The sequence below is a fragment of the Astyanax mexicanus genome, chromosome 6 (genome assembly GCF_023375975.1).
Source record: "Astyanax mexicanus isolate ESR-SI-001 chromosome 6, AstMex3_surface, whole genome shotgun sequence".
NCBI lineage: Eukaryota > Metazoa > Chordata > Actinopteri > Characiformes > Acestrorhamphidae > Astyanax > Astyanax mexicanus.
In genome coordinates, this window is record NC_064413.1 from 49333073 (window position 1) to 49347647 (window position 14575).

At 36.6% G+C, this 14575-nt stretch overlaps 1 protein-coding gene across 1 annotated transcript in view; it reads right to left on the reverse strand.

Moving 5' to 3' along the window:
- Nucleotides 1–4309: 4309 nt before the first annotated feature.
- gyg1b (glycogenin 1b) overlaps nt 4310–14575 on the reverse strand; it is a 34948-nt gene continuing 24682 nt past the window's right edge. Inside the window, exons 5-7 of the mRNA XM_022673382.2 lie at nt 12296–12422; nt 7282–7495; nt 4310–6272 (exon numbers count right to left, since the gene is read on the reverse strand). Coding sequence (XP_022529103.2) covers nt 6129–6272; nt 7282–7495; nt 12296–12422 — 485 coding nt within the window. The 3' untranslated portion in view covers nt 4310–6128. The remainder of the gene's footprint in view (nt 6273–7281; nt 7496–12295; nt 12423–14575) is intronic.

Below are 14575 nucleotides of genomic sequence, written 5' to 3' on the forward strand. Positions count from 1 at the left end.
ATTTATTAAAATAACAGAATAATTTATTAAAACTGAGGGAATTATTTATTAAAATAACAGAATAATTTATTAAAACTGAGGGAATTATTTACTACATCAAGGCAGCACACAGCGGAGGGTCCCGGCCGCGGAAAGCGCTCGGCCGGGGCAGCGGAAGGTCCCGGCCGCGGAGACCGCGCGGCCACGGCAGCGGAGGGTCCCGGACGCGGAGAACGCGCGGCCGCGTCAGCGGAGGGTCCCGGCCGCGGAGAGCGCTCGGCCGAGGCAGCGGAGGGACACGGCCGCGGCAGCGGAGGGTCTCGACAGCGGTGAGCCAATACATTCCAAAATAATTCCCTTAATTTAAAAATATATATATTTCCATAATTCTCTCGCACTCGCCTCCATCTTGTTTTTTTCTGAAGCGAGCTGGAGAAGCCAGTTGCAATGCATGTTGGGATGCAGTACACCGTGAAGATAGCTCCCCATGCACACTGCGCAATCGGAGCGGAGTAGTACACCATTTAGTACGCGAGTAGTATGTAGTATGCCATTCCGAATACAGCCATAGACTGTCTATAGCTGGACACAGCATTGTCTCTTAAAAGTGAAGCCACCACAGTTCGGGCGCCCCCTGCTGTTCGGCTGCAGAAAGCTGTGTAACTCCACCCATCCCCATAGGTTTCAATGGCAAAACAGACAACTTTCAATCACGTTTTTTTCTAATATACTGTAATTCTACCTCCATTATTTAAATGCAGCAGCTAGTGTAACCTCTGCTTATATTGTCAAATTTTTATATCCCCACAGAATTCGGTTTTTAAAACTTTATTCGGCTCTATTCAAAAAAGGTGTGGTTATGGTAAAAGGGCTGCTTATGGACTGGACCAATAACAGACCGTCAGCTCCGCTCCGCTCCGCCCCGCTCTGCAGTCTGTGACCGCGAGGCAGCCCTCAGGGGCGGGGTTATTTAAATGAGTAGGCGGTCTCTCTACAGCCTTTCTCCCTCCTCTGGTCTCTACTGCGCAGACTCTGGTCTCTGAATCGCCAAAATGGCGGAAGATTTTGGCTTCATTTTCATTGAATGAATGGGAACGGCGACACGGCGTCCATCTTTATATACAGTCTATGGTTCTACAGTAGTGATGGGTTGGTCGCGAACGAGCCGACTCTAAAAACTGAGTCTTTTAACAGAACAACGGGACTTTTAGAACTCTTAGAATGTGAGTCACTTTTTTATTATTGATAAATTAAAGGTCATTCTATCGTTCTTTTATTCGTTTTAAAATGTCTAGTTGTGCCCTCTAGTATAAATGAATGTCATGTAAGCTTTTTTTATGTGAAAAAAGGAAAAAAAAGTGAAAAAATGATCCGGTGTTTCTGTATAACCCTGCTTTAGGTCTCTGAAGAGCTCTTGCTCATGAATATTCATACACTTTGCTTAACGCCAGACTCTCAGTGAGAGATTCACAAAACCCAAAACCAAAACCCCCTTAGCTTTAATATCAGTTAATAATATTTGTCTGTTATAAACGTTTGTTTTCTGATAATCGGAAAAATGAAACTTTGTAAGGGGAAAGTACTTTTCAAAGCACTGTATATATAAATAAAAAAGGTTTTTACTAAAATATTATGACTATTACTATTTTTGAGCATCAATAAACCTATATGAAAATAAGTATGTCAAATTGGTTTATAAATACATTTGAAACTAAAGTTAAAAATAATAAATGTAAAATGTATTTCACATGTATCGATATAGAGGGGAAAAAAAAGTAATACGTTTAAATACTTTTATATAGGTAATACATTTAAATACTATTTACTAAAGTAATAATAAAAATAAGTATATTTATTATCTGTGTGTGTGTTCTGTTTAAGCCATTATATATTTGACTGACAGAAAAATTTGAGTTGAAATAATACATGATTTGAGTGATTTCTAAACCAGAAATATTGCAAAATGAACGATTCAATCATAGTCGTTTAAAAGAATCGGTTCAAGCAAACGACTCTTTTGTTGAATCAGACTCTGTTGTTAGTTTAACTCAGTTATATGACTCACATGAGCCGAACTCTGTGTTTACAAGCATTTATAAGAGCCCATGTGCGTTCTAGCGACCGGAAACCTGCTAAAAGTGCTAATTTAAAGTGTTTATGGGATTATTATAATGTTACTGCTGCAGTAGCTGCTGTATTACAAGTATAGCTGTAATAATTATTATATACTCAGCACCGTGCTCAGCACGCAGTCAAAAAGGTGCAGGGCTAAAAGAATTCACTGTGTGGCGCTGTGCTCCAACAATCTTCACAGCTGCGTGTCACTGTGTTTAAGCGGTTCAGGTGTTACACCCATATGCGCATATTATTGGAAACCAATAAGCATGTGTACTCTGCGTCTGTGGCGCGCAGCCTCAGCTCACCGCTCTCACTGCACTGTTGCTAGGATACGGCTCTACGCGCACGTGCACTCCTTGATGAACACAGATTAACCATTTATAAACATAGAAATATGATAAATAATTAAGAGAAAAGTATTCCTTTAAAAATGGAGTGTGTTATGCATTGTCACCAGTTATTTACTGAAATGTGCTTATTATAGTAATGTATTAATTCATTGGTTAATTGGTTAATTAATAAATGTAATTACAAAATTACACATTATCAAATAAATTAAATAATATATAAAAGTTGTATATATATATATATATATATATATATATTTTTTTTGGTGCATGAATAGACTACCAGGGAGCAGATCACATTAATCAATTTTAATTTACTATTTATTTAATTGCTATTATTTATTATAAAGTTTTATTATATAAAGTACAAGTCAAAAGTTTGAACACCCCTTCTTTTATATAATTTTTTTTGTTTATTTGTATTATTTGCTACAATATTGAATCAATTAATATTAAAGACATTAGAGCTATACAGGAACACATGCAATTATTTTGTGATTATTAGAAAAAAAATGTTAAATAAACCAGAATATGTTTTATACTTTATATTCTTCTAAGTACCACATTGAAGGCCAAACAGTTGTTTCCTTCATAGTTTTTAAGTCTTTAATATTAATGTAAATGAATACTAACCCCCACCCCCACAAACACACCCTCTTTCCTTATCAGCAATATTTGCTGGAAATCCTATATTCCTTAGGAAGTACTATATTTGTACCATTTTTGAACATATGTATAACCTATAAATGTTACAGTATGTTACATGTCTCTTATATCACCTTATCTTGCTCTGTTACTGCTCTGTTAAACTGTCTAATGTCTATTGCTGTATTTATATTTGTGTTCTAGTTCTATGTTAAATAATTTGTTGCATGTCTGCACTTTATGTTGTGTATATCGTACTGTTTTTTCCATGCTGCAGTTTGAAATTTTGTTGCACTGTGTACTTGTACTCAGATAGAATGACAGTAAAAGCCTCTCGTCTCGACTAATACAAAATAAAAAACAAATATTGAAGAGAATGAGCTTGTGTCCAGAATGTGTGTCCAAACTTTTGACTGGTAGTCTATATATCTGATTTCTAATTATTTAAAGTAACTTAAACTTCTCTAAACAGAGGGGATGATATTTCAAAAAGCAGTATTAGTGAATAGTTTGGGGAATCTAGGCTGTAAAGTGAGGAAAGTCCCTACTAATCTTCAACAGTCAATATTGGGATAAAGGGCAGCTACACCACATTTTTTTTTCCAGTACCAGTGACTCAGTGAGTAGAGTGGACCTACAGTGGTGCTTGTAAATTTGTGAACCCTTTAGAATTTTCTACACACACACACACACACAAAATTTCAATCATAACTATTTTTTCTTATCTGTGTAACTAGGTTCTCTTTATCTATTTGTAGTACTTGCGTGAAAATCTGATTATGTTTAGGTAATATTTATGCAGAAAAATAGAAAATTTCACAAATTTTCAAGCACCACTGTATACCATGCAGAGACCATGGTCCAATATGCATCTTTCTTTCTTAATTATTACTGCAAACTAACCAGTATATAACCCACCGTAATTACTAATAGTAGTTGTTTTTCTCACTTGCATATAAACAATTTGAGATCTGTATTAGTTTATATTTAGGGAAAAATGGCGGATATATGGATATTGTCTATAGAAAGAGCTCAAATAAATGTAAATAAGCATTTTTATAATCTTTTAAAATAAAATATTTTATTTATTATTTTATTTTTTAAAGGTTTTTCGTAAAAAATAATTATTACTATTAATCTTTTTAAAAACTTTTTTTAAAGAGGATAACAACTTCTCATCCTCCAACCGTAAACTTGTAAAAAAAAAAAAACAGAGAGTGTAATAATTCCACTAAACTTTATTTTGCAGGTGAAAACATAGGAAACAGCAGCAACAGCTGTCAGATAAAGAAGACTGGAACACCACTCTATGCTGGTAGAGAGAACAGAGGGTCGGCTCCTGTGGTGTGAACACAGAGGGATGCAGACACTAACACAGACGCAGTAAACCATAGAGAGAGAAAAAGGCATTTTCTGTGATCTTGTGTAAACATCTGGAGAAGCAAAGGCAACAAAAAGAGAGAAAGAGAGAGAGATTATACTGTTTCAGTGTTTTAGAACAGATGCTTCAACAGACATCACTATGGCCCAATCCCATTTCACCCCTTGGCTTTACCCCAGTGTCCTGATTCTTGTTAGGCTGGAGGGGTAGATTAGGGGAAAAGGATAGGACTTGTTATCCCTTCAAACAGAGATTTTTCAGATGCACACTTTAAACGAAGGGGTATGAGAATCACTGGTAAGATGGTAACACAAAGTGACGCTTAGCACTATTTTACAAAAGTTTAATGTGTAGTTTCAATGATTTATGATCAAATTCTTCATAACAAGCATAAAAAAAAAAAAGATCGCTGGTAGTTTTATCTCAGTAACTAGCTAGCTAACTTTTCCGTTCCACCTTAAATGGTGCAACAGACGGCAAAAGCTAATTAAAGCTAATTTTCAGCTCCTTATCAGAGGAATTAAGGAATGGAAAATAATAATTAATTATTACACCATCTCCCCCCTTTCTGAAGACGTACAATAAAATACGCCCTAAAGTTAACTAATTATCCAGCAGCAGCTCCAGTAGTTACTGAACTTTACTGAAGCGCTCCTGATGACGTTTTAGGTGCTTGAAGGGTTGTCCCAATTCTTATATCTTATATATTCTTATAGAATATATAAGATATAAGAATATATTCTTATATATAAGAATCTCTGTTCCAAGAGGAAGGGTTACACTCGAAATAAAGGGGTAGGAATAAGTGGTAGGGCCAAGGGGTGAAATGGGATTATGTGGGCCATGTGTCTCATTAAATTTGCATGTCAGACTAGACATGGGCAGTATGACGATTACTTATTGTATCGCAATTTAAAAAAAAAAAAAGAGTGAATGTCGATACAATAAGAAAATATAAGCATATCAGTGCTTTAATGAACTTTAATGAGCTAACAGTATGTTTTATTACAGAGAGTGAACAGTAATTAGAACTGTTTATTTGGAAGATGTGCAGCAAAAACTGAATACAAATCACTGTACTATGCATGGAAAGTATCTAAATAGCAATATAATATCATTCCCCCCCCCATATTATCGCCCAGCTCTACTTCTTCAAACTATGGACGCCACATGAATAGAGGAGCCAGAGGGGTGGTGATCTCCTCCTCCCTCATGCATTTAAACACATTGAATGCCTTCTTGGAAGTCAGTGCTACTAAGTATTACCACCTCTGTGCAAAACAAAGGGGACATTCAGTAGAAAAATAGAAGCTGGCATGCGCTGCAAAAGGCAGAAATATGCTGTAAAAGTACAAAAAAAAACCCTCACTCCCTTTATACTTCCAGAACAAGGCCCAACATGTGGCGTATGTCGCAATAGCGCGTTTTATTCGTCAGGTGGGAAGGTGCAGGCTGATAATAGATAGTTTCACAGTGTAGAAAAAGGTGTAAGAGAGGAAAGTGGAGGCGCGTGTGGGCACACTGTGCGACGCCAGTTTTTGCATAGCTGAAGGAAACCACTCACAGCGGCAGAGCAGCCACGTATCTACACTCACGCGTATCAAAAACGTTCACTCTATCAAAACGTACAACCATGAGGTCACCCTTCACCCTCTCGCTTATTTAAGAAAAACCGCCAGCTTCTTCTCGATGCTGTCGAAAGAGTCTATTCCCATGTAGTCTGCCTGGCCCTGCTCCCAGCGCTGCTTACGCTCCGCGGAGGAGATAGAAGGAGGGGCGTGCTCACTCTGTGGAGGCAGGTCCTATTAGGAGAGAGGGACAGAGGAAGGGAATTAAAAATTGCAATGGTAATGGAAAATTATGCAACAGTGGAAAAAAAGAAGAAAGTGTGTGTAAATGTGGGCATTTCTAGGAGGCAGAATTTGTGTTGTGGTCTGTTCAAATTGCATGCACACAGCTAGTTGTGTCATGTAAAAAAATACTTTTTTATGCCATATATATAAAAAAAATAAGAGACTACTTAAAAATGTAGTTTCTTTCATTTTACCAAATTGAGATTAAGCCATCAAACCAAGCTGAACTGCTTGAATTTTTGCACCAGGGGTGGCAAAAAGTTATTCAAAAGCAGTGTGTAAGACTGGTGGAGAAGAACATGCCAAGATGCATAAAAACTGTGATTAAAAACCAGGGTTATTGCACCAAATATTGATTTCTGAACCTTTAAAACTCTTTCAAAATTATGAATATGAACTTGTTTTCTTTGCATTATTTGAGGTCTGAAAGCTCTGCATCCTTTTTTTTGTTATAATTAAATTCAACATTTAAATTTCTGAATTGCCATCTGAATAAGTTTAAAATATATGTATATAAAAATGGAGATCCCATTAACATGATTGAGCTGATATGTCGACTTCATTTAAAAAACAGTATGTGTGTGTGCACACAATAAAATGGCTTATTGTGAAAAATCCTGAGACAATTTACTGTCCATTAAAAAAACCCAGTCAGATGTGAGGCCAGCTGATTAAACTCTGTGAAAGACTACAGCAGCAGAAAAACTGTACTACCTGTAATACCAGGAGTTGAATGCGGAAGTATAAAGCCAAACAGCATTGAACGGTGGAGCAGGGTTAGAATTATTCTCGGGAATAATGGTACTGGAAACCTTAAGCTGTAATATTTTGGATTTGCATGGTATTATGGGAACCATATTTGGACTGTTGCTTTGGTAACTGTAGTCTTGATTGCCACCCCAACACATGTATGCAGATATTTTTCTGGTCACTAGCAGTTCAGCAGTTGGAATCTCACCTCACAGCCAGAGTGGAAGGGCTGGTCTCCATACTCCTGGTGCAGCATGGGCACCACGCAGCTGCTGTACAGAGTCCACCACTCCAGCAGGAAGCCGGGGTGTGTGGCGGCCTCCTGAACGTCCCCCCTCATCACCTTCAGCTTAGGGTCGTACGTGTAGCTCCACGGCTTCGTCTTCCCCAGGAAGTGCACCACCTTGGCATTTGCTCCATACCTGAGGAGCACATGGGGTTAAAGCAGGTGATGTTTATGACTTCTTCTACTAGTTTGGTTTGATTTGTTTGAATATTTCACCGTGTTAAAGAAGAAGACTGACTTGTGCAAGTCAAAAGATAAATCTGGATTTAAAACACTGTAGATATGAAAAATTAACTTGGGAGATCCACCAAATCTCACAGATTTGGATTAAACCCTAATCCATTCAATAATCCTGCATCTGATCCAACTAATCACTAGCTTTATAAGATTTTGACAGGTTATGTAGAGTGCATTAAGTTTCACTGGCTTTGAAAACTGTAGGAAGCTTTCCAGAAAAAGGAGTGGAGACTACAGATCTAGAAGGGCAAACATGTCCGCTACATCCACTGCAAATGCCGCCCCACAGGGCTACACTGAGGAAACCTGAGTGTTCTGGTAAGCCAGGGTGATATTAGCTAGCGGTTCATCCAATGTAGCTTGTTTTAACATAATAAACACGCACGCAGACTACAGTCCGATAATATTTACCTCAGAACGATAAAAGAGCTAAGGCTTAGTACAGTTAGCTGGTAATGCTAATGCTGCTCCAACAGTGGTAGCCTGGGGTTAGAAGCAGGCTACATGCTGATAAAACTCACCTCTGGATGGTGAAAAAGCTAGTGCTTATCGTGGTTAGCAGCTAATGCTAATACTGGCGGAGAACTAAACTGAAAAACCTGTATAACTCTGTCTATACCTCTGCAGAGTGGCTTTACTGCTCTTTACAACCTGACTGGTAAAATTAATACATAAGTACACACTGACGATTTTGGAGAAAATTCATGAATTTTAAGTGTGCAATATAGTGTGAAAAATTCAGCAGTTTAAAATAAGCCCTAGAGAAAACAAAGTAGAGTAGAAAAGTATAGTAAGCATTATTATGCTATTGTGCACTAAAGTGTTCTTGTAGCCACATTATTATTAATCAGTATATTTAAAGAGTGCTAAAATGAAACAACTTTTTTTGTACTTATTATACTTTAATTACAGTATAAAAATAGTTCAAAAGTCCTAGTTAAATTGTGCCAAGTGTACTTAACTGTACTAAAATAGAAGTCTTTTAAATATACTTAAGTAACATTTAAACATTTAAACATTCAAAACTACTTCATGTATGTAACCCCATATTTTAAATATGCTTACAGTAAAATTATAATATATTTAATGGGCATTACAACTGTATCACTATTTATTATACACCAGGTATATTTGAAATGTACTAAGAATTGATGTTAAATATGTGTTTACATCGGAGTACAAATATGCTTCTTACAAATTGTTCCTGTCTTTTGTAAGTAGCACACTTCTAGTATACTTCGTTGGGTATAAAAATATATATCAATATACTGTACTACAATCTTTTAGCATGTTACAAATTTACTTTACAGTGTTATTTTTTAGTGTTATTTAACACTGTAGCCTATAATTTACTTAAATTTACATTTTCCTAATTATAATTACAAAGCATTGGAATATATATGTTTTAACTGTTATATTAATGTAACACTTAAATATATATATTTTTAAACATTTTACAAATGTAGTAATTTAATTTACTTTCTAAAAAGTTACGTGATACTCTGTACTTTAGGTGAACTACTGTAACAGCTGTTTTAACACACTTTGTTAAAAATGTACAAAAGTATACTTGGAAATAAGTACATTGAATTACATTAAACTAAGAGAACTACTTCAGTGTAGTCTATTTTTTAAATACACTATATTGTACTTTTAAAAAAGTATGATCAAAGTTTACTTTCAAACATTTGATGAAAGCATAATATGAATGTACTCTTAAGTACATAAATCTGTTAGAATATTTACAGCATACTTAGACATTTCTCAATATGTTTTAAGTACAATTAAGTATATATATTTTTTTTCACCAGGGTGGACATATACATCACGGGTTTGTTGTGGTATAATATGTATATTATATATAATATACAAACACATGCAAAAGCTTAACCTTGAGTGTGACCATAAATTATTGGAATATTAGCCTGTTAGCTTGTTAGCCTGCTAGCCCAGTTTGTACTTCTATGAGGGCAGAATATCCCCAGTGATTGTTTTACTTCCTGTAGGTTTAAAGGCTACTAAAGTTCACAGTCTGTTAGTAGCATCTAATGATGTTTAACTGTGAATTCTTTTAGTGGCTGCAACAGTAACTGAGCTTTTTCTGAATGATTACGAAGCCACAGTCATGTGTCCTCTACAGCTCTGCTCTATATAGCTGTGGTTCTGTTTATCCAGCCGATGGAGGAAAACACTGCTGTATCCTGATAGGTGAGACTAAGCCAGTGGATCACCATGTTAACAACTGCAACAACAGCTTACAGAGCCAGAACGTCAACAAGCTGCCATCTGCTGCATGCTGCCCATTCAACAGCTCATTAATTGGCCAACGGCACTGCCATTGTGCCAGACATGCCAGTTGTTCTGGAATACCAGATTAATGTTTGGCTTGAGGAAACCAATACCTGTAAGAGTCATCGGGTGAAAACAGGGTGCCTGTCATCGGCAGGTTTGAGGACTGGATAATAGCAGTATATATTTTTTTAAATAGAAGTGAACCAAAGCCTTTACGTGAATAATGCCCCAGTGCCCATTCACACCCATTCACACCCTGCAACAGTGTGAGGTGAGCTCCTTAAATTAGCTCCTCTATTTCAGGCTTGTGCAGACCGTACCGTGGATATTCAAGCCCAGGCCAGTCCCTCACCCCGGTCTCTGCCTGTACCCCGAAGTTTCAGATGAAGCAATGTCATGGGGCAGCGTTCATGTGACCAGAGTATCCCTTTACTTTACACTCTGAACTGCACACCGTGGTCTTCAGAGCAGAAATGCACACCAATGACTGATATACAAACTGATGATTAAGCAAACGAGGTGCCTATACTGGTTAAATTATTACTTTAGACTTACTTAAACTGTGTAATCAGCTCAACATAATGCAGCAAAAACATCGCTATTAAATCTCTATTATTATCACATTTTTAAAGTTGTCATTTCATCATTTTTTCATTTATTTTAAAATGTCTTTTTGTGTTTTGAAAAAAAAAAAAAATCCGGTGATCCAGAATAATGCTGCTTTAGTTAGGTGGAGGAGTGGAGAGGGGGAAACAATAGGACAACATTTAGAAACGTTTTAAAATAAATACATTTTTACACTAATAACAGTCTCTGTCAATGTCAAATGTTACTTTACAACATGTGTAATGTCCTGCTAAGTGCAGTTTAGCCACTGACCTAGTCTTAAGAGTCACTGTAAAACACAAAATCCACCGGAGATCCTATGTAAACCTATAGTTACTTACTCACAGAGGTGGGTAGTCCAGATCCAGATACACCTACCTATCTCAATTGTACTTGGCTGGTGGTGTTCCATAGATAAATTCTAACCATTTGTTCCATAGCTCTGCATTACTGGGCAAAGCATAAAACACTGATGTGCCACAAACTTAGCAATAACATACACATACTGAATCGTAACCCCTGTTTCTTGATATCACAACATATTGTGATACTGTAAGCAAGGCGATATTTTGCGAGTGTTTAAATCAAATTTAAGAAAACTTACATTTCTTAAATCTTAATTAAAGGAAACTTTACTTTTTATGCCAATTTAAACACAAAATGTTATGAACCACTATTTATTTACACTTAAACCAATCTTTACATCTAAAGTAATAATTTAAAAAATTAAACAATTTTATATAAATGACCAACAATTAATTGTTATGAACGTATACATTATTGCAAAACTAAATATCACAATATTTCTATATTTATCATTTTTTACTTACATACCTACTCAAAATGGCACCAAATCTCCTTAACCCTTGTGTGGTGTTCGGGTCTGTGGGACCCGTTTTCATTTTTCATCAAATGATACAAAAAAAAAAAAAAAAAATCTAACTCAAACTCATTGGCATTGGCTTATATTAAAACATATATCAAAACACATTTTCGATAAACACACACTGTACACCCCCCCCCCCCCCACACACACACACATTTATATTACATACAGTATGTTTGGCCAAGGGCTAATAAACATTGCTTCATTTGTAAATTTGAAACTAATCAAATTTTCTACTCGTATCTTGAGTTTAATTCATTTTCTTTTACATTTTATTAAAAAACTAATAAAAAAAAAAGAGTAGCACTTTTTGAAAGAAATGTAACATAAGAAAGGTAAAGGGCAAATATTAACCATGTAAGCTGTTTATATTGCTTGCAATTTAGGTGAAGCAAGCATGTGTAAAGCATTTTAATGTAAAATTGCTTAATTTTGCTGAATTAAATACAAGTAACAAAGTAAACGAGTAACAAAAATATGAACACCACACAAGGGTTAAACTGCATGACATTACTAAAAAACTAAATATCCCTATCCAAATAGCTTGTCCATTAGATTTATTCTAAACTACTTACTTTGCCTACACTTGTTGGACAACATATGGACAGAATCCAGGTTAATAATAAGCTGCATAAGACTTGTGTAATGGTAAGGAAGTGTGCATAGAACTGCAGATACAGGTCCTGTCTTTAAAATCAAAAGAGACCCTATTGGAACTCCTGAGAGGTTTGATGGACACTGCAAATATTAGAATTCTTAAAAAAAATAATAATGATAAAACTCTGTATTTCATAAGTCTCACAATTAATCATTTTGTTTACTTGAATACAAATTTTCTCCCAATTTCCATCATGCTGGCAGTATGGCCACTAGAGGGCCTACAGAAGAAGCCATTCAGAAAACAGGTTTACTTACTGTTTGAATGCAGGGAGGTAAGTGTAGATTGCTATGCTGCTCATGTTGTAGATGAAGGGAAGGTGCTTTCTGATATCAGCTGTTGCCCAATCACTGAAGAAGCTGTTGAGGACTCCCTGATCCCCTCCTGCAGGACACACAGAACATGAACAACTCGTCCCTCAAACATTCTGCAGCGTCGGATCCAGACCTTCAGACCAAACAAGCTCTAAACCACATTATTAATGCGGTTACACTAAAACCAGGCGGACACTGTGAGATTTTTTTTATTGGGTGCATTGTGGAGAGCTTACACTGCATGTGTGGATGGTTTGCTGTGTATGAACAACGGCTGCAATTCATATGCTGACAATTTTTTCTGATTTGGGACTAAGGTATATAAAGAGCTTTATCTGTATATAAATAACAAACTTTCTGTTTGTACAAATAAACTCTTTTTATGCAATCCAGACTGTTCTCATACAGAGTTCCCCAATGGTGGAACAAACTACCTTCCACTACCAGATCACGAGAATCTCTCGCTATCTTTAATAAACTCCTGAAGACAGAGCTCTTCAAAGAGCACCTACTCTCCTAACACCTCTAACACACTAACTACTTCTAACCTCATTTCCTTCTTCCCCTCCTTCACTCCTCTCTCCCATTATTTCCCTTCGACCTCCTTTAGGCCCTATCTAAAGATGTTTTTACCTTTAACTTCTATTATTTTTGTACTTCACTATTGTAAGTCGCTTTGGACAAAAGCGTCTGCCAAATGTAATGTAATGTAATGTAATATGTTCTACTGTAGACGCAGGAGCATGTCCAGTGAGTATGGGAAGAAAGGAACTGGAAAAAGCGGGCATTTGAAGGTGGGATGGAGTCCATCTGGCGTTCAGAAAGCTGCAGGGTTCTCAGAGCTTACGCAGAAGGTGGGGCACAAATAAGCACAACCAACTCATTCACCTGAAACACTCCCTCCCAACAGCCCCAGGCCTTTTTTCAGAAACGGCACCAAACACAGACACTGAAGAGTGAGTGCATGCTGATCAAATTAAAGCAGTAACAAACGGACAAAGGCAGTAGATCTTTTAGTGCATCTAAAATAAATAAATAAATAAATAAATAAATAAATACACCTGGGGTGATCTATTTTAATTATGGCTTATAGCCAATGAAAACCCGAAAATCAGTGTCTCAGAAAAAATGGAATATTATTTAAGACCAATAGGTACTTTTTGCAGTGTACCTAGTCCTGCTGGAAAATGAAATCTGCATCTACATAAAAGTTATCAGCAGAGGGAAGCATGAGGTGCTGTAAGATTTTGTGGGAAAACAAAACTGCACTGACTTTAGACTTGATAATAAAACACAGTGGATCAACACCAGCAGATGACATGACTCTACATTAAACCATCACTGATTGGTGGAAACGTCACACTAGACCTCAAGCAGTTTGGACTGTGTGTCTCTCCACTCTTCCTCCAGACTCTGCTCCCTTGATTTACAAATGAAATGCAAAATGTACTGATGATCAGTGATGGTTTGGATGGTCAAGTCCAAAGTCAGTGCAGTGACCATTAATCAATTTTATAAGACCACAGAGACAGAAATAAATAATTTTCCAGCCTTATCTCTTTATATATAAACACGATTTATTTCCTGTCATGCATGCGTCTACCCTGTCACGACAAGCTGCACAATAGGGTGGACAATTTTAGCAAAAGATTAAGCATTTGATGTGCGTTTGGTGAGCATGCTAACCACTAAGCCTGTGCTGCATGTGTTCCTGTATAGCTTTAATATAGTCTTTAATATTAAATTAACAATGTAATAAAAAAAAAAAAATCATGAAAAAAAAGAAAAACACACTGAATGAGAAGAGGTGTGTCCAATCTTTTGGCTGCTACTGTATGCTAAAATATGCTAAAAGGTCTACAGACCATGTGTGCTGAAACACACCTGCACCTGACTGGACTGAATGTAGAATATTTAACATTTAACACTGCCATGTGTTAAAAAATATATTATAAATATACTATACTATACTATACATTTTAATATATACTGTTATAGCATATTTTTGCCCACAGCAACAGTTAGCTTTAGCTCCTCCTCCCCTGTATTCCCTCTGTGTTTAGTAAAGGTTGTTTTCTAAGAAAGAACTCATTCACTCTGTGTGTGCCGGCTGGTTGCTGGGGTGCTGACATGAACTTCAGGCCAGCGGTAAAGCCTGTATCCCATACCCACAGCCAAGTAGGCACATTTTAGACACGTGAAAGAGCCTCAGAGCGTGCTCAG